The sequence below is a fragment of the Jaculus jaculus genome, chromosome 5 (genome assembly GCF_020740685.1).
Source record: "Jaculus jaculus isolate mJacJac1 chromosome 5, mJacJac1.mat.Y.cur, whole genome shotgun sequence".
NCBI lineage: Eukaryota > Metazoa > Chordata > Mammalia > Rodentia > Dipodidae > Jaculus > Jaculus jaculus.
This window is the reverse complement of record NC_059106.1, coordinates 5,456,005-5,476,491: the sequence shown is the minus strand read 5'-3', so window position 1 is coordinate 5,476,491 and position 20,487 is coordinate 5,456,005. Positions and strand designations below refer to the sequence as shown.

General features: G+C 53.4%; 1 protein-coding gene across 9 annotated transcripts in view; it reads left to right on the top strand.

Moving 5' to 3' along the window:
- Positions 1–9,095: 9,095 nt before the first annotated feature.
- Positions 9,096–20,487, top strand: part of Bin1 (bridging integrator 1) — a 64,329-nt gene continuing 52,937 nt past the window's right edge. For all 9 annotated transcript variants that reach the window (XM_004668173.3, XM_004668172.2, XM_004668171.2 and 6 more), the window contains exon 1: positions 9,096–9,217. In XM_004668173.3, the coding sequence (XP_004668230.1) occupies positions 9,134–9,217 (84 nt within the window). In that variant the 5' untranslated portion in view covers positions 9,096–9,133. The remainder of the gene's footprint in view (positions 9,218–20,487) is intronic.

The window sequence follows — 20,487 nt, the reverse complement described above, 5'->3', positions numbered from 1 at the left end:
GTGTGTGTGATGTGTAGTATGTGCATGTGTGTGTGCAGATGTTTGCAGCTCATGCACATGCACAGGCTGGAGGAAAACATTGGGTGTCCCTCTGTTACCACGGATGCACATATTTTCTTGAGACATGATCTCTCCCTTAGTGCAGAGCTTCTGTCTGTGTGTCAGCAGGCTCCAGCAATTCTCGATCATAACCCCCAACCCCCAACCCAGGCTGGGGTTTCAGACATTGGTAACTTTGCCTGGCTTTTTGTTTTGTTTTGTTTTTGAGGTAGAGTCTCATTGTAGCTCAGACTGACATGGAATTCACTCTGTATTCTTAGGGCGGCCTCAAACTCATGGCAATCCTCCTACCTCTGCCTCTGAGTGCTGAGATTAAAGGTATGCACCACCACGCCAGGCTTGCCTGGCTTTAAATATTTATTTATTTATTTGACAGAGAAAGACAGAGAGAGAATGGGTGTGCCAGGGCCTCCAGCCACTGCAAATGAACTCCAGACGCATGCACCCCCTTGTGCATCTGGCTAACATGGATCCTGGGGAATTGAACCTGGGTCCTTTGGCTTTGCAGGCAAGCTCCTTAACCACTAAGCCATCCCTCCAGCCCTTGCCTGGCTTTAAATGCATTCTGGGGAGTCAAACTTGTCAGTCGCCGGCCCAAGAAGTCTTTATGCTTTAATGGCACATAGTCTTAACTGTTGAGCCATCTCCAAGCCCCTCTGAAAATCTGTGTGTGTGAGAGAGTCTGTATGTATGTGTGGACGTGTGTGATGTGTGGGTGCATGTAGAGGCGTGTGTGTCCCACTGTGTGTGCACCGAGGTCTGAGGACACCCTTGGGATGTTTGTTCTCTCCCTCCACCGCGCTGGGGTCAGAGTCACCCTTGCTGATTCTTCTGAGTGTGTACCAGTCTAACTGACCCCAGAGCTTCCAGATTCTCCTGGATTCACCTCCCATTCCCATGGGCCAGTTGGGATCAAAAACCAATTCTCCAGCCAGGCACACGCTTTTAATCCCAGCACTCGGGAGGCAGAGGCAGGAGGGCTGCTGTGGTGAGTTCAAGGCCACCCTGAGACTACATAGTAAATTCCAGGTCAGCCTGGGCTACAGCAGAAAGCAAGTAAGCAAGCAAACAAACAAACCTGTTCTCCACTTTGCATTTGGCTTTATGTGACGGCTGGGGAGTAGAAATCGCCCTGCAAGCTTGCAGACAAACACCCTGACCACTGAGCCATCTTCCCAGTCCCAAACTGCTGCATTGAAAACAATTATTTTTCAACCTTTGAGGCCTTATTTTCTGGTAGTAAAAGGAAAGAGCTGGTAGGTGAGAAGATGACCCAGTCAGTAAAGCGCTTGCTATACAAGCACGAGGACCTTTGCTTGGATCCTCAGCACCCTTGGGAGTGCTGGGCGTGGCAGCTCCTCTGCCAGCCCTGAGGAGGTGGAAAAGGAGGATCTCCAGGGATTGTTGGTCGGCTAGTCTAGCCTATTGGAAAGTCCCAGGTTTAGGGAGGGACTCTATCTTAAAATATAAAGGGGCTGAAGAGATGGCTCAGTGGTTAAGGCACTTGAATGCAAAGTCTAATGACCTGGGTTTGATCCCTCAGGACCCATGCAAAACCAGATGCACAAAGTGGCACATGCATCTGGAGTTTGTTTGCAGTGACTTGAGGCTCTGGCCTGCCTGTTGTCTCTCTCTGCTTGCAAATAAATAAATATTTTATTTATTTATTTTTTAATTAATTATGTATTTATTTATTTGAAAGAGAGAGAGAAAGAAATAGGCAGGTAGAGAGAGAGACTGGGCATGCTAGGGCCTCCAGCCACTTCTAATGAACTTCAGACACATGTGCCACCTTGTGCATCTGTTTTTTTATGTGGGTCCTGGGGAATTGAACCTGTGTCCTTTGGCTTTGCAGGCAAGTGCCTTAACCAGTAAGCCATATCTCCAGCTCTATTTTTATTTTTGATTATTGACAACTTCCATAATTATAGACAATAAACCATGATAATTCCCTCTCCCTCACTTTCCTCTTCACAGCTCCACTCTCCATCATATCCCTTCCCCCTCTCAATCAGTCTCTCTGTTATTTTTTGTTTGTTTGTTTTTCTTTTTTTGTTTTTCGAGGTAGGGTCTCACTCTAGCCCAGGCTGACCTGGAATTCACTATGGAGTTTCAGGGTGGCCTTGAACTCACGGCAATCCGCCTACCTCTGCCTCCCAAGTGCTGGGATTAAAGGCGTGTGCCACCACGCCTGGCTAACTGTTATTTTGATGTCATCATCTTTTCCTCCTGTTAGGATGGTCTTGTGTAGGTAGTGCCAGGCACTGTGAGGTCATGGATATCCAGGCCATTTTGTCTGGAAGAGTGTATTGTAAGGAGTCCCACCCTTCCTTGGCTCTGACACTTTTTCTGCCACCTATTCCACAGTGGACCCTAAGCCTTGAAGGGTGTGATAGAGATCTTCGCAGCACTTTGGTGCTTTTTGAGTCATCCCAGAGGTCATTGCCATCTGAAAAGAGAAGGTTCTCTAACCAAAACTGAGAGTACCATTAATATATGGGTATGAATATTAAGAAAAGTACTTACAGGACAGTTTGGTGAGCATAATATATGCATTTAGCCAGACATCAGCAGGTGTTACAACCCTTGGGCTCATAACCTTACCCATCATAGGTTTTTAGTATCAGCCATGTTTTCCTTCCTGTGGATCGGGTCTCCAGTCCAAGTAGAGAGCAGTTGGTTTCCCCATAACAGACATGCCACTATTGCACCCATTGGCTTATTTGGCCTGGCTGGCCCAACTTAAGGCTTGTAGTGTCCACTGTTGAGTATCTCCACTGATAACTTCTCTCTCTCTCATGGAGCTGCATGCAGTGTAGCTTTTTCTAGCTTTCTGTCAGCTGGTCTACATGGAGGAGGTTATCAGCGCAGTTCCAGCAGGATTTCTCAGTGACCTTGCAGCCCAAGCATGTGGAGTCTTCAGCAATAGGGTCTTACCATCTATTCATGGTGGGAAACCAAGGGCATTGACAATGGCCTGTAAGGTTTTGGTGGCATCAGAGACCTCCCTGGCCAACAACTCACTGGAAGGTATCCTATCCTTGGCATTGAAAAATTTCTAGTAACAATCTATGGCTTCTGGGTGTGCCATTGCACAAAACAGTAGGTTTCCATATGACTTGCTCATGCCCTCTTAGATTTTGATTAACCCTCCCCCCACCTTCCTTTACTCAAGCTCTTCCCCTGACGGTAGGCCTTTCTACCCCAGTAATCTGCTCTTCTATTTCCATATACACAACACTATCCCCTTAAGCCCGCCCCTTTCTTCCCTCCCTTTCTAGTTCTCTGGTCTCTGATACTGAGTTTTATTCCAGCTCCCATACAAGTGCAAACATTCGTAGCTAGGATCCACGTGAGAGAACATGCAGCACTTGGCTTTCTGGGCCTGGGTTACCTCACTAAGCATAACCTTTCCAGGTCCACACAATTCCCTGAAAATTTCATAATTTCATTTTTCTTTACCGCTCAGTGGAACTCCACTGTATAAATGTGCCACATCTTCATTATCCACTCATCAGTTGAGGGACATCTCAGCTGGTTCCATTTCCTAGCTATTGTGAATACAGCAGCAGTAAACATGGATGTGCAAGTATCTCTAAGGTAGTGAGACAAGTCTTTAGATATATGCCTAGGAGTGGGCAAAAAATATATTTTAAATATTTTTTATTTTATTTTATTTTTTTAAAAGATTTCAATGACTATTTTTTTATATTTTTATTTGTTTATTTGAGTGTGACAGAGAGAGAGAGGCAGAGAGAGAGAGAGAGAGAGAGAGAGAAAGAGACAGAGAGAATGGGTGTGCCAGGGCCTCCAGCCACTGCAAACGAACTCCAGATGCGTGCGCCCCCTTGTGCATCTGGCTAACGTGGGTCCTGGGGAATCACGCCTCACACTGGGGTCCTTAGGCTTCTCAGGCAAGCACTTAACTGCTAAGCCATCTTTCCAGCCCAAATATTTTATTTTAGGGAAAGAACATAAGAGCCAGAGTCTGGGAAGGAGTGCCAGCCTCTGGACATCACATGGCTAGTGCACTCATGATGCCCCAGGAACTGTTGTCAACCTGCACAACGTGCGCCCACCAACAGTCCATCGTGGACCATGAAGAAGGGCAGTTAATAGTTGCTGGTGGAGTGAGAGACGCTTTCTTCAGTGACATCAGTGTTAACTTGGACGTGCCTTGATCAATAATTTGCCAATCATGCTCATACAGGCAACTCTCATTATATTCAAGGGGTTGCACAAATATACATATTAACACACACGCACAAAAAAGTAGAAGAGCCAGGCATGGTGGCACACACCTTTAATCCCAGGACTCAGGAGGCAGAGGTAGGAGGATCACCGTGAGTTCGAGGCCACCCTGAGAGGACATAGTGAATTCCAGGTCTGCCTGAGCAGAATGAGACCCAACCTCGAAAAATCAAAAACAAAAACAAAAAAGTAGAAGAGGGACTTGTTTGGAAGAAGAAGGGGCTGGGCAGCAAGAGAAGGTAATAGGAGGGGATTATTCTTAATTGTTAAAAAAAGAAGAAAAAAATAGCCGCATGTGGCGGCATACATCTTTAATCCCAGCACCTGGGAGGCAGAGGAAGGAGGATCTCTGAGAGTTTGAGGCCACCCTGAGACTACATAGTGAATTCCAGGTCAGCCTGGGCTAGAGTGAAACTGTACCTCGAAAAACCAAATAAAAAGAAAAAAATAAATAAGAACATCAGAAGGAAACTGGGCAGGTTTAGAGGAAGAGTGGCAGATGTTGGTGTTGAGCAGTGACCTAGTCTCAGGAGCTGGGTGGCACGCCCTTGGCCTGTGGCCATGTTTCTCCTTATTTCCTATCTCTAACCTGGGCAAGCATGTGCTCTAGGTTGTTCAGAATACTCCTGGGTAATGCCTACTTCCTAGGTGTGATGACTTTTCTCCTTGTACTCAAAGCAGTCTCAGTTTGGGCAATCCATCTTCACACAGACGAGTGAGGCAGGGTGTGCAAGGGAGACAGGCTTGGAGATACTACAGAGCTAGGGAGTCATTGGGTCACTAATGGCATACCACTCATGCCTCTTAATTGTAATTGGTCTTTTTTTCCCCTTCTGATGTCAGATTTATTTTCCAAATGGACACAGCACAAGCAAGGGGTGGTGGGTCACACCTGTAACCCCAACACTTGAGAAACTGAGGACAGGAAGTTCAAGGTCAGCCTAGGCTAAATCATGAGAATCTGTCTCAAAAAAGTAATAAACAGGACAAAACAAACAAACAAAAATTTCCCATAATTAAAACAGTGGGTTTTTCTAGTTAAAAAAAATAACACATGGCTATGACACTGTAGAAAATTATAAAGTTTGGCTGGAGAGATATGTGGTTCAGAGGTTAAAGGCACTTGTGTGCAAAGCCTGATGGCCCAGGATTGATTCCCCAGCACTGCATGAAGCCAGACGCACAAAGTGATGCATGAGGCTGGAGCTCATCTGCAGTGGCAGGAGGCTCTGGCATGCCCATACTCACTTAATGTGTCTCAAACAAAAGACAAAGTGTCCCTGGGGCCAAGCATGATGGCTCATACCTTTAGTCCCAGTACTTGGGAGGCAGAGGTAGGAGGATTGCCATGAGTTCAAGACCACTCTGAGACTCCATAGTGAATTCCTGGTCAGCCTGAGCTAGAGTGAGACCCTACCTTTAAACAAAAAGTAACCCTGGGATTGGTTGGCCAGCAACCTAGCCTAATTGGTGAACTCCAGGCCAATGAGAGACCCTGTCTCAAAAACAAGCAGAATACAACCCTAAGACTGACTCCCTAGTCTGCCCTCTGTCTCCCACATGCACCCCCCCACATGCATGTGCCCATGCACATGAAGATGCATACATACTTGCATGCATATCACATTTACAGAGAATGGGTGCGCCAGGGCCTTCAGCCACTGCAAACGAACTCCAGACACATGTGCATCTGGCTTATGTGGGTCCTGGGGAGTTGAACCTGAGTCCTTTGGCTTTGCAGGCAAATGCCTTAACCACCAAGCCAGCTCTCCAGGCCCCTCTTCTTTGTTTCTTGACTGGAGTCTCTGTCGTGAGGGCGGCTGACCAGGACTGCAGTCACAGGTGTGTGTGGCTGCTCCTAGCCTGTCACGTGGATGTGCACTGTTGAACTCAGGTCCTCACGTTTGCATCGCAAGTGCTCGGACCTGCTGAGCTGTCTCCAGAGCCCCCAAGAGTCACTGAAAACAAAACAAAACAAAAAACAAAACCCAGTCCTGTGGTTGTTCCATGAAGGCACAATGTCACATTTCAGACTATTTAGGAAAGTGTGGGAGAAAAATCAGCCTAATTCCTAATTTTAACACATCTACCTTCTTTTCTGCTTTAATAATTTATTTATGTATTTGACAGAGAAAGAGGGAAAGAGAGAGAATGGGTGCACCAGGGCCTCCAGCCACTGCAAACGAGCTCCAGATGCATGTGCACCCCCTTGTGCATCTGGCTAACGTGGGTCCTGGGAAATTGAACCTGGGTCCTTAGGCTTTGCAGGCAAATGCCTTAACCGCTAAGCCATCCCTCCAGCCCTACCTTCTTTTCTGATGTATAGTTATTATTATTATTTTTTTTCGAGGTAGGATCTCATTCTGGTCCAGGCTGACCTGGAATTAACTATGAAGTCTCAGGGTGGCCTCAAACTCATAGCAATCCTCCTACCTCTGCTTCCCAAGTGCTGGGATTAAAGGCGTGTGCCACCACACCTGGCTCTATAGTTATTTTTAGTTTTTGATTCTGAGCATTTATTTTTATGTAGTTGTAAGGATAGCCCATGTACATTTTCCTTTTACTCATAATTAAAGCCATGAGCATTAGTTTCCTATTGCTACATGATCTTTGTAATGGCTGGAAAGGATTCCCCAATGGTTCTTCCGTTTACTGCGCTATCTTAGCAGGTCCTCTTCCACTGAGGAGTATTTCTGTTGCTTTCTACTTTTCTTTCAAGTGATAGTCTAAAACACCAAAGGCCAGTGGGAAAGGACCTTCTGTTCCTGGGGGCTGATGGTAATAAGACTTGGCTTCTGCTTGACTCCCCAGAGGAGTGTTGGAAGTAATTGCTTTGAGAGAATGGTGCATTATCATAAGATTAGGGGGAAGAGATGATCATGAAGTAAAACTGTATTGAGCCTCCGATCAGGAGAATGCTGCTTTAGAAACCTGGGCTGCTTAGGTTTTGTTTGGGGGACACGCATGGGGCACGTGTTTATGTGGATAATTTTGACAGAACACTTTCTGTTCACACAGTACACGGACTGGCTGTTGGGTTGTCATTTGCGACCTGTCACATTTTCAGCAGTGACGAGCTGCTGAACTTCAGTCTGCCTGTCTGCGTAATAGGAGCACTAATTAATGACCAAGAGGGAGAGCAGGGTGATAAAACCAGCTGTGGGCCAGACACCACGCAGGCGGGCTGCAGGAAGAGCCCTGCATGCTTCTCTGGGGGCCCTGTCCCCACGGCCTGTGCCCCTCTGTACAAGCGCCTGTGGCCCGCCTAGGGGCCTCGCCTTGGCTCCAGGCTCCCCCAGCACTCAGTTCTGGGCAGCTCAGCCCACCGCCCCAAGTAACCTCCCAGGCAGCAGCGCCCGTCACTGTGAGTGGCACCTGACATGATTTTGGAGAGGGTATCAACACGCTATCCTAACGTGCACAATCTCTCCTTATCTGCAGTTTTGCACCCCACCACTGGAAAGGTGCGGGGAGACCATGGCACCTGCGCTGAACAACCACAGACCGCCCCCCCTTGTCATTATTTCCTAAACAAAACATCCTAACAGCCATCTACATAGCATTTGCATGTATTAGGTAGTAGAAGTCACCAGAGGTGATTGAAAGCACACGGGAGGGTTCCTGGAGGTCATATGCAAACAAGGCGCCTTTTTACAGAAAGGACTTGCGACGCGATGCCTGCCTTGTGGTGTACTCAAGGGTCCTGGAGCCAATCACCCCTCCTGCGACTGTAACGTATGTGTCATTATCGTCCCTAGGAATAAGGGACCCCTAATCATGTTCCCTCCTGGAAGAATTAGGAGGCAACCCAGCGCATAGTGGCAGAGAAGCCTGCGATGTCTCTCCTGCCAGGCCTCTTGGTGCCTAATTTGTAAAATGAAGATAATAGTGCCACCTACTTCATAGGGCTGTTTGGAGACCGAGTGAGATAAAGGCTATCAAATTAGCCCGGTGCCAGGCACGTGCAGTGATGTTATGGGGTTGGTAGGATGATGGCTGGTTATTGGCAAACTGTAAGAACCGAGCATTTAGCACGGTGAGAAGAGACACACGGAGAGGGGACCAGAGATGCGTGGGAGGCCCGAGGCCGATAGGCGACCGCAGGGCGCCCCGGGGTGGGGAGAGGAGAGCCGGGAAGGAAGGGAGGACGCCTCGCGCAGGCTCTCCCAGCCCTGGGGGCTCCAGGATTCCAGCGCCGAGCGCCTATCGCCGCAGGTAATCTTTGATTTTTTTTTTTTTTTTAAATCTCCTTTACCTGGCTCCTTTTCCAAGGTGCAGGAGGTAACTGCTTGGAGGAGGACCCGGGTGTCAGGCTCGCGGTGGCACTAAGGCGGGGACAGTCGCGTGAGTCCCCGCCCCGGGGTGATGTCGTTGGCTGGGGGGAAGGGGAGAGGGAAGGAAGAGTCCCGGGAGTCCCGATCGCCGCTGCATCCCGGGGCGCCGGCCCTCGGGGAGCCCTCCTCCCGGAAGGTGTGTGCGGGGCGCCGGGAGAAGTGTCGCTTTAAAAGGCCGTGTGTGTGGTCTGCAGGGGGCGGGCAGGGGGCGCTGCCCGTCGGCGGAGCACGGCCCCTTCTCCCCGCCCCCTTCTTTCGGGGCGATCCTCCCTCCTCCTCCTCCTCCTCCTTTCTCGGCGGCCGCGTCCCGCGTCGCTCCGCCTCCGCCAGTCGGCCGAGCCGGGCAGCGCGCGCGGCGTGGAGCCGGGGCCCGTGGCGCGGCCGAGCGGGGCTGCGGGCAGGGAGCGCGGCGCGCACGGCCTCCTCCCCGCGCCCTTCTCCGCGCCTGCCCGCCCGCCCGCCTGCCGCCGGGCCGAGCCGGCGCCACGATGGCCGAGATGGGCAGCAAGGGGGTGACGGCGGGCAAGATCGCCAGTAACGTGCAGAAGAAGCTCACCCGCGCGCAGGAGAAGGTGAGCGACCCCAGAGGGTAACCCCCTCCTCCACCCCGACCCCAGCTTGCCCGTCCCCTGGGTCGGGCACCCTCCTCCCTGCCCCTCTCCCCGTCACCTCCGGACGACCGCTGCTGCGGTTCCCCTGGACGCTGGGCGCCCCCTTCGGTCCGTGCCCTCCGCCGTCTCTCCACCTGGGGCTGGGGCCGGGGAGGGCTCGGCTGTCCCCCATCACCCCACGGCCGCGTTGTGCCTGAGAAGTGGCAGCCCATGCTCTCGACTCCTTCGGGCTGCTGGGGGCTGCACGGAGACCACCCCGGGGTGGGGGGCGGTCAGAGAGCCCCGTGGCTGGGAGGGAGACCCGCGACTCTTCCAGGCCCCACGCGGGCAATCCGGGCGCGGCTCGCGTGGGGGATGGAGGAAGCAATCCACTCGTCGCCCCCGGGCCACATGCGCCCAGGACTGCTTAAAGGCCGCTTCCCGGCCGGCGGGTGCCACCACCTTCCACCCGCGTCCCTGAGGAGGGATCGGGTTTCCTCTCCCAAGTGCGGCCTGGAAGCCCCAGCCCGCCCGGCCGGCCGCAGAAGCTGCGCACCGCCGTCCTGCGGGAGGTCCCCTCGCCCGGTGCCGGGGGCTTCGCGCGTCCTCCCCGCCCCGGGCCCGGGCTTGAGGTGGCGGCCCCAGGCTCGGGGATCCCGCGACCGGCTGGTCCAAAGGAGGGGCGTGCAGGGACCCCGCAGGAAACCCCTGGGCCCTCTTCGCCCAGAGGGACTGTGGGCCGGTGCGGGGTGGGGTTGGGGGGGATGGGGCCGGGGATTCCTGGGACACCCTGGCTGTGCAGGAAATGCAGGCATTGGGGGTGGGGGTCCTTGCGGGTCTGCCTTTTCCCCCTAAGCCATCTCTGGCTTATTGAATTGGATCACGCCAGCTGCTGACGCCACTTCCCCTGCCAATTCTGACTCTGAAATCTGAGAGTGTAGAATCCGTGTGTTTCTGCTGGGTTAGCGCCCCCCCCCCCTGCTCCGAGGCGCTGCCGCGTGCGGCCTGGTGGAGACAGAGACAGGCTCGCCTTCTTCTGCTGGCCTTGTGGCTGTTTATAAACAATGACTTTTGCAGCTGAGACCTAGGGCTCCCTGAGGATGGCAGCCACACGTGATGGGGGAGGGGGTGTTGTAAAAGCTTTCCCTGCCATCTCCCTCAGAGCCCTGTTCGTGTGTGCATGTGTGTGTGTGCGTGCGTGCGTGCGTGCGTGCGTGTGTGTGTGTGTGTGTGTGTGTGTTTGGAAGGGCTCTAGCAAAGCTTCATTTTGGGGCCAGGTCCCCGTCCCCCAGGAGGAGGGGCAAGATCAGAGCCCCTTCAGTAGCCGGCTGGGGACTGAGGAGACTTGAGTCACCCCGGCTGGAGGGGTAGGCAGATACAGCCAGCTTTCCTTCCCATGACCCAGTATTGCATGTAGGTGCCTGGAGCTGGCAGCTCTGGGCCTGAGCTGCTCCGGAGGGAAATGAATGGGGATCCTGGGACTAGCTGAGCTAAGTCCCCTGCCCCCACTCCGCGATGACCAGCTGTCCGCCAGAGCCCCTCGGACAGTGGGCCTGGTGCTGGAGAAGTGGTCTTGGTTCTTGCTGTGTTTCTCAGTGGCCGCCTTCCGGAGGGCACTGCAAGGCAGAGGTGCAGGCGGTGGTGCCTCCTTGCCTGACTCACTGGCCCGCTCAGCCATTCCTCCTTTTCAGCCCTGTACCGTGGCCTCGGGCGCTTGGTGGACAGCTGGTTGGCATTGCTTTGGCCAACAACTGGCATTGCCTGATCCGGGCCCACATGGGACTGCACATGCCTAGTGCTACAGCTGTTCTCTTCCCCGTGGGCATGAGTTAGGGACCCTCTGCCCAGAGGAAGCCAAGACGTGACAGGCCTCCTCTGCAAGTAGCGTGCTTCCCGCCCTTCCCTTCTGGGCCAGCCGCAGTCTGTCTTCCCAGGAAGCCTTAGCCACGCTGATCTCCCCCGCTTGCTGTCCTGGCACTCACGGTCCACGTTTGTCACAGTCTGAGTACACCATCACGGCCACCGCCACCGCTAATGGCACCTCAACATCCTACTGTCTTGCAAGCACCCCGACACGTGGCCCTCCTTCCCTTTCCTTGGTCAAATCAACCAGCAAGCGGGCAATTCCTATTTCTTTATTGTCCCAGAAGGGCATTATCTGTGGGCAAGGACATCAGGAAAGCTTAGACAGCCTTCACGTAGGAAGAAGGCCCAATAGTTAACCCTCTCTCCCCTCATCTTCCCATATCCTTTTTTAGCCCAAATATCCACCGAGACTCAGAGTGACTGTGTGGTCAAGGGCAGTGTGCCCTCTGGTGCCATAGCCAGCTCCCCTCTGAAGTCCCTTCTGGGTCTCGGATCCTTGTTCACTGACCCCTCCCGCTCTCTGGGCAGGCCCATGCTTGTCCACTTCTGATACCCACCTGCTACCAGTAGGTGCTTAGTAAATGCATGGTCATGGACAAATGTGGGGACGTGAGCATCTGGCTTTAGGGGCCTTCTCTCAGACCTGTGGGTGGGCTGCATGTGTCTTGGTCTATTTTCTTGCTTGGACACGTGCTGGGCTCCCTGTCTGGGCTGAGCCCCATGCTGCTCCCGCAGGGAGCTGTGGCCCTGGCCCCTGTGAGGCGAATTCTTGTACCGCCATTGCTGGCCTCGCAGCTGCTCCCTGTGTGTCCAGGGTTGGGGTTGTGCGCCTGGAGCCCAGGCGCCCTGAGGTAATCTTCCCATTGCGTTTGGCTTATCCGACCCTCTATAAATGACTATGTCCATTTTTGGGCCTCAGAAGGGTGCCTGAGCAAAGCCAATTTAGGGTGGAGGCTGGGTCGGATGACAGGGAGGATTAGAGGTTGGCGAGCTGGGCCCCTGGGGGAGGGGTGGCTGGGGAGAAGGGCAGCTGGGGTGGGGGAGGCAGGTCTGGCGTGCTGAGGTCCATGGCCAGGAGTCCTGGGGCTAGAGTGTGTGATGGAGGCCAGGCCTTGCTGGGGCAGAGCTGGACTGTGATGCGCACGGGAGGAAGGACGCAGGCGGGGCGGGAGTGTGTAAAGTGACGGCGTGAAGGTGGGGTGTCCACTGCCCAGCTGACCCCGAACGTGCTGGGAGGGGGAGGGCGCAGAGTGGTCAGCACGCAGCACGGCACAGCCCTGTGACACGTTGGGCAGGTGCTCGGCAAAAGAAGGGTGGCTGTGGCTATTTATAGAGCCTTGACACCTGGCCACGAGCTGCACCACGTTCCTGTGCGTGGTCAAGGTGTCTCCACGCAGCACGCGGGAACCAAGATGGCTTCTTCAGTGCAAGCTGGGCTAGATCACCAGGCCACTGGCAGCAGGCTGACAGCAGCAAGGCCCCAGGAAAGAAAAGAGCGTGAGGCCCCTTTAACACAAGGGGCAGTTAGTGTCACCACCCGCCAAGTCAGGGGACCCTTGGGTTGGCAGAAGTTGGAGCTCACTTGGGCCTTCTAGAATGAGCCATCTCTTTTCCCTTCTGGATCTCTGCGCTGGGCCTTTCCTGCTAAGCTGGGTCAGGTTCCTCATCACCCAGCCTGGGTCAGCCTCCTGGGAGTTCTTCTTGTAAATAGTTTGCCTTCCCTGCTGCAGCTCCTGGGCCTGCATCCTGACTTGAGTGTGGTGTACCTAGGGGTGCTCCAAAGACATTTGGCTCGGGCAGGTGGGGGAGGGTTGGAAGCATGGCCCTGAACCTTCTGAGCCCCCTCAGGCCTGGTGGCTTAAGTGTCCGCTGGCTGTAGCAGGTGTGAGCCAGGCGGTTTTGTCCGTAGGCTTATACTGTAGCCAGTGTGCTGGGAGCAGCTATAGGCAATGGGGATTGTGAGAATGCGAGCTAGGCACAAGATTTGGGCCAGAGCCAATCAACTCCTACATACTTGAGAAAAAAAATCTATGCACCCCAGGGAATCTCAGAGCAACCAAGGGTGGACCACTTCCCCTGCTTCTTCACAGACCACCCTTCGGCGGCGGGGGGGGGGGGGGGTCCCTTATCATCTTCCTCCACCTCTGGCTTCCGCTAAGTGCCCCTGCACTGTGTGGCCTCGACCCAGCTTGTTTCTTACAAGCTGTAGACTTGATGACGGCATGAGGGGAATGCTTCTCTGTCCCCCCAACCACCACAGGTGTAAACCAGGGTTGAGCTTCAAAGGCTGATTTTGCCCCCAGGAAGTCCTTCCATCGTGGTATCACCACAAGAGTGACATCAGAGAGCTTGGGGCCAGGGAGGGTGTGGCAAGGGGCCGTTTGAGTTCCCCTGACTGGTTGTGACACCTCAGAGAGGTGGCAGGACCTTCTTGAGCCCCCTTCCTTTATGGATGAACATCTTCTCACCCATGGAAAGAAACCCATATGTGACCGGTGCCTGGCATGTAGTAATTGCTCACTAAATGTCAGCTGGGTGGGCAGACTGGCACGGGGAGCCCCGCTGGAGCCCTTCTTCCTCCTCACTGCCCTGTCTCCAACCGTGCTCCCACGGAGTGTTCGTTACTGGCCTCTGCAGACAGCTAATCCCTGTTGATCTCTTAGCTGATCAGGGCTTAGGATGTTGTCATAGTCCTGGGGTGGGGTGTGTGTGTGTGTGTGTGTGTGTGTGTGTGCGCGCGTGTGTGTGTGCACACGCGCGCTTATGCATACATGCATGTGAGTCTGGTGGGTGTACAAAGGTGGTCTGTACCAGTGGAAGGCTTGGACTTAAGAATCAGATCATTTTGGGGCTGTAGAGATGGCTTAGCTGTTAAAGTGCTTGCCTGTGAAGCCTAAGGACCCACGTTTGACTCTCTAGATCCCATGTAAGCCAGACACACAAGGTGATACAAGTGTGCAAGGTCGCACATGTGCACAAGGTAGCGCACACGTCTGGAGTTCGGTGACAGTGGATGGAGGCCTTGGCATGCCAATTCTCTCTCCTTCTTGCTCTTGCTCTCTTGCATTAAAAAAAAAGGCCAATCTATTGGGCTTGCCTCAAAAAAAAAAAAAAAAAAAAAAAGAATCAGATCATTTTGAGTGAATCTTGACTCCTAGACACAGAATTTCACCTTACACACTCCCACTCTGCCTGGGTCCTTCTTCCTGTGTTCTTTATAGCCCAGCTCTATCCTAGTAAGGCCTAGACGTCCCCTCTGGTCTTTATTTTTCAGCACTGGTAAAATACTGAATAGTTCGTATATCTATTCATGTGTCCACACAAGTATTGAGCACCTACTACACGCTGGACCCTGAGGGAGGAGGGTCCATGGGTAAAGCTTTTGAGCTGACTTCCCGGCTGGGGTCGCGGTCACCACACAGTGGCCGTGGTGCAGGTTGTTACAGGAGCAGAAGGAGTTGGGTGTGTGGGATCCATGCCTGTGTGAAGGTTTCAGCTGCTGCTGCAGGTGTGTTTGGACCACGGGAGACCTGGGCAGAGGAGACAGTGAGAAGCTTCGGGTCTCCAGATGAGAGGCTGTCCCTGGTTGGGACAGGTGCTTCCTGTTAGATGGCTGGCATGTTGTGTCTCTAAATTCTCCTTTGGGGATTAAAAACACAAGGAAGAGCTGTAGGGATGGCTTACTGGTTAAGGCGTTTTGCCTGCAAAGCCAAGGGATTCCAGTTCAATTCTCCAGGGCCCACGTAAGCCAGATGCACGAGGGGGTGCACGCATCTGGAGTTCGTTTTCATGGCTGGAGGCCCTGGCGCACCCATTCTCTCTCTTTCTCAAATAAATAAATAAATTTGTTTTTTTAAAAATGTAAGGAAGTGGGCTGGAGAGATATCTTAGAGGTTAAGGTGTTTGCCTGTAAAGCCAAAGGACCTTGGTTCAATTCCCCAGGACCCACGTAAGCCAGATGCACAAGGTGACGCATGCATCTGGAGTTTGTTTGCAGTGGCTGGAGGCCCTGGCATGCCCATTATCTCTTTTTGCCTCTTTTGCTCTCTTTCTCTATAAATAAATAAAATTAAAAAAGAAGTACAAGGAAAAGAACACCAGCCCTAAAACGTCATCCACCCGAGGAAGGCAGGCCCAGACAGACAGGGAGTGGATATTTGCGGGTTCGGCGGGTGGGGCTTCTGCTCAGGGCGGGGCGTGAGGAGGGAGAGAGCTGCCCAGAGACAGTGCTGAAGGCACCAAAGACGGGCTGGACTGCGGAGGGCCACTTGCAATGCCTTCCCTCAGGGCAAGACCGTGGGCTCAGAGAGCTGACACCGAGCTCCTGTCCCCACAGTCTTTCCCTTGGCAAATCGTGCCAACCTGCCTGAGCTTGTTTCCTCCTGAAACAGGGATAGATGAGACCTCCACCAGGACCACTGAGAAAACGAAGTGCGGGAACCTTCAAGGGCGGGAGACTGCCAGCCCGAGGCCCGCCAGTAAGAGTCGGCCTCTCACATTTGTAAGGCCATGGAGGATGGCTCAGTGGTTAAAGGCACTTGATTTCCATTGTCATGGGCAAAGATTGGTACCAAGGTTTCTGCCCCCTGCAAGAGGCTGCCACCTCCTCACAAGGCTAGCAGGTTGTACGCATACCAATGGCTGGCAGGGGTCAGGACTGGGGAACAGAGAAGAGCTTTATTAAACATTCAATAATCATGATAGGCATGAATTATTACGTACCTGTCTCATGCCATTATTGCTGTGAATATGTGAGCTTTACCCAGAAAAAGTAGAAACTGGAGGTTGGCACAGTGATGCCCTGGGCTGTCTGGTTGCTTATCTGGGGTACTACCTCTTTTGTGGTCAGGAGGTGGAAAGGCCTTGGGTGTACACAGATGAGGTGGAGGTCTCCAGCTTGGGAGACTTTGGTCTCTTACCCATAAGTAAGGCTCCTCCTAGCCTGATCTGGGGTAGAGGTTTACACTGTGGGGGTGTATGGTGGATTCTGGGTGATAGAAGGCCTGGGGTTTCCATAGCAAGTCCAAAGGGGTTGTCAGGTCTACCAAGGAGGACAGACAAGACCATACACACATGCCTATCCAAATAAGAAAGCTATTTCCTATGTATTCTGTCAAAAGAAACACTTCTTGGTCTGGAATTATATCCTTTACTTTAGTGTCAGTGGTTTGTAGAGTTTCTTTCGTGGAATGAGGGCGCACTAGTCGGTTTTCGATGTTCTTGAGAAGGAAGTAGTGAGGGCGCTCGCTGTGCCAGGCTGGGAAGCCTGTCCCCAGTGTGCAGCCCTGGGTCTGTCACCACCCACCCTGTGGCCCGAGTCCAGACTGCGGCGGGTTTCTGTGCTTCTGCCTTCAAGGGCAAGGCCCTGCTTTCTGTCCCACTGTGGCATCCGGACCTCCAGCTCAGCACACAGTAGGTGCTCTGGGCATCCAGTCATCTCTCAAAATCATTAGAAAATTTGATTCCAAGACCAGATGCCAAATTCCTACAGTGGCCAAGTCCCTTATATAAATTGACATCATCTCTGCATGGAAGCTACATGCATCTGCATACTTTCTGCCATGTCTAGATGATGTAAAATGCTTACTAGAGTGTGACTGTAATGAAAACAATTGTTATACTGTATGATTCTGGGCACAATGACAAGAGTTTGTGCATGTTCAGACACCATTTTTTCTTTTGCATACTTTCAAATGTGTCTGTGGTGTGTATATGGTGTGAGTGTGTGTTCCTATGCACATGGGTGCATGTACGTGCAAGCGCACGTGCACGAGGGGCCGAAGGTGAATGTCAGGCGTGTTCCTCAATCAATTCCCACCTTTTAATTTTTTTTTTTTTTTTGACATAGAGTTTCTCACTGAACCCAGAGTTCACCAGTTCAACTAGCCATCATGGCCCCAGGAATTCATCTACCTGTGTCTGCCTTCCCAGAGCTGGGTTTCAGGCGTGCGCCACCATGCTTGGCTTGTACATGGGTGCTGGGGTTACAGGCGTGCGCCACCACGCTTGGCTTGTACATGGGTGCTGGGGTTACAGGCGTGCGCCACCACGCTTGGCTTGTACGTAGGTGCTGGAGTCCCGGACTCAGGGCCGCGTGCTTGCCTGACAAGCGCTTTACTGGTCACCATCTCCTCAGCCCCTTGAATATTTTTCTTTCTTTTATTTATTTATTTTTTATTTTTATTTATTTATTTGAAAGCGATGGACACACACACACACACACAGAGAGAGAGAGAGAGAGAGAGAGAGAGAGAGAGAGAGGCAGATAGAGAGACAGAGAGAATGGGCGCGCCAGGGCCTCTGGCCACTGCAAACGAACTCCACATGCGTGCGCCCCCTTGTGCATCTGGCTAACGTGGGACCTGGGGAACCGAGCCTCGAACCGGGGTCCTTAGGCTTCACAGGCAAGCGCTTAACCGCTAAGCCATCTCTCCAGCCCTCTTTTATTTTTTTTAAATAGGTTCTGTTTATTTATTTAAGAAAGAGAGAGACATGAAAATATGGGCACGCCAGGGCCTCCAGCCACTGCAGATGAGCTCCAGATGCATGCGCCCCCTGTGTATCTGGCTTATGTGGGTCCTGAAGAGTTTAACCAGGATCCTTTGGCTTTGCAGGCAAATGCCTTAACTGATAAGCCATCTCTCCAGCCCCCTCTTGCGTGTTTTTCAATCTGCAGATGGAGATAAGGAGGGCCACCGTACACCTTGCAGTGGGACGCATGGCGTCTTCTGACGGCAGGAGGCAGCTCTGATGGCTGGCAGGGGCCTGGAGGCTGACTGTCTTTCAGGCTGGGGGAGGGCTGCTCACTGGAGAAGTGGGGCTAGGGTTAGATGGCAGTTGCATCCTGCCCCTGTCACCCCTGGGTAACCTAACCCTCCTCAGCTGCATGAATAGAAAGCCCAGGCCTGTGGTGGTTCTGATCCGAGCCTCTCAGCCAGTGGCTTTGCTGCCTGTGACAGGGTCCTTGTGGCTGGCCAGAGTCCTGCAGAGGAGTCCTACCTGCTTGTAGGACAGGTGACAAGTAAGGCTTAGTCTTGGGCCTCAGCATAGGGGTGGCCCATGAGAGAAAACTTGCAGGTGACAGAGGTGCCAGGTCACTTTGGCTGGGGCTGGGAGGCAGCGTGACTCGCTGGGGCTGTCCCTTCACCTCAGACGCTCCTTTTGGGCGCCTTCAGCTCTTGGGTCCTGCACCATTGCCTCACTCCCTGACCCAGATCCCAGTGCCACAGCAGATGCAGCAGGATTGGGGTCACAAAAGGGGGGCAGGGCAGCTCTTAGAGCCTGCTGCGTAGGCCTTTGGGACCGGCCCCAGGGTGTCCCTGTGAGTGGGCGTTTGTGTCTCTGATGTCCTTCGGAAGGGCTGCCAGCTGCAGCCTCTTCTCACTGCAGCGTGAGGCCCAGCGCCGTGGCTGAGCCCCGAGTTATCATGGGCGTGAGTGGGCGGTTGCAGGCAGTAGCTGCCACAGGACCAGCTGGGGAGGGATTTCTCGCTGCCAGGGCCGATGGCTACTCCCAGGTCGTCCAGACCACCGCGGGCTCCCCTCCCCACAGCTGCGCCTTGGCACCTCGTTGGGGTGCCTCTGCTGCTTCCTGCCTGTGTGTGTGGCACATCCTACCTGACTCAGACCCTGACCGCAGCTCACCTGGGTTGAAGCCCTGGCATTCTCTCTCACCCTGCTAGCCTCTCACTGAGGGACTGGCCACTGGGGGTCAGGGAGGCTGAGGTGCCAGCCATGCTGCTGAGGGGAGAGATTATCACCTGTCCCAAGGAGCTCCCCATTTCATACAGTGCCCCAACAGGATTGGGCCAGGGAGGTCACAGGGCCCTGAGGTGCTGCTTCCCAAGCCTGGGCCATCGTTGCAGTAATGGGGTCCGAGCTGAGGCTTGGGGGGAAAGGAGGGCGGTTGGGGAGGAGGAGAGGGACCGTGACTCGGGCAGCCGTGGGAGTAGTTTGTTGTGGTGTTGGAAGTGGCTGGAAAGTGAGTGGGGTTGGGCCAGACGAGGCCCAGGTTTGAGAGGAAAGATAAGCAAAGGCCAGGCCAAGGGGGTAATTATGACTGCATTTCAGACTGGGTCAGACTCTAGCTTTCTTCCTCAGATGAGGCCGGAACTGTTCCTCCTCTGTCTTCTGCTTTGTGCTCCACTAACAATCCACTGCCCTGGAGTCTTACTGATCCAAGGCAAGGGGAGCTCAGGTCAGCTGGGAAGAGCGAGTTCCACGTTCCCAGGAGTAGTGACCTCGGCCAGAGCAGATAGCAAGCACCAGGAGGGCTGGGCCGGGGCAGCGCTGGGCTCTGACTTCATCCTGGAGCCCACAGGGACCAGGCGACATCGCAGCCTGCTCTGTGCTGCGCAGTCCCGCTCTTGTCTTCTTCGGAGCCCTTCCTGTGCTCTGCCCTGTGGGGCAGTCACTGACCTAGAAGGGCTTGGGGCATCTCTTGCTTCTGGGTCACAACCTAGGAGGGGCCTCAGAGGAGTGGTCCTGCCCACTGTGAGCATCCCTGACTACAAGAATGGAGCGCTGTGGGTGACGATGACGATGTCTTTGCTCTGTGAACAGGGCTGGTGAGAAGGTTCAGATTTCCATGTCTGCCAATGGTCAGAGGAGCTTCGCTGAGGCTTCGGGGTGGAAGGGGGATGGGGTGACAGGAGAGCCATCACCAGCCCGACCCTTTTTCCAACAGCTGCAGCTTCCTTTGGAACCTCTGCTCAGCTCACCCTCTCCCTGGCACTCCAGCCAAGATGCCTGAGCCCTGGTGAGCCTGGACCTGCTATTTATTGGGCCATGGGGACTGGCCTGGCACCCAGAGGCCTGGGCCAAGAGTGCACCCTCTGGGGAGCCCCGTTTCCTTGCATCTGAGCGTGGCTCTTTGTTTCTTGAGGCCCCGGTGGCATCTGCTGTCTTACGTCATGTTGTCTACGGAATGAGACCGACCCAAGGACCAGACGAGGGTGATGGGTGGGTGGGGTATAAGCTTAGATGGGCACTACCGGCTGGTGGGCCTGGCGGAAGAGAGGCTGAATGGAGAAAGGGGTAGGAAAAAGATTTAGCGGCATGTAAGGGGCACAATTAAGAGGCTGTAACCAAGATAGAGCAGAGAAAGAGAGAGGAGGTGGAGGAAAGGAGGAGGAATAAGAGGAGGAGGGATAGGAAAAGTAAAAGGGAGCAAAGATATTTTGTTTTGTGATCTTCTAAAAGTAGGTGGGGACAGTTCTCAGGGTCTAATGCAAGGGGAGGTCAGGCATGTAGCCCCAATCCTCTTGACAGGACTGACCAGCTCTGCCCCAGGGAGCTCTTGGGAAGAATCTCTGACAGTCCACAGGTGCACATCACTATGGCTTTAGTGTTTTGTGTGTGCTTGTGATTGGTTTCCAGAAAACTGAG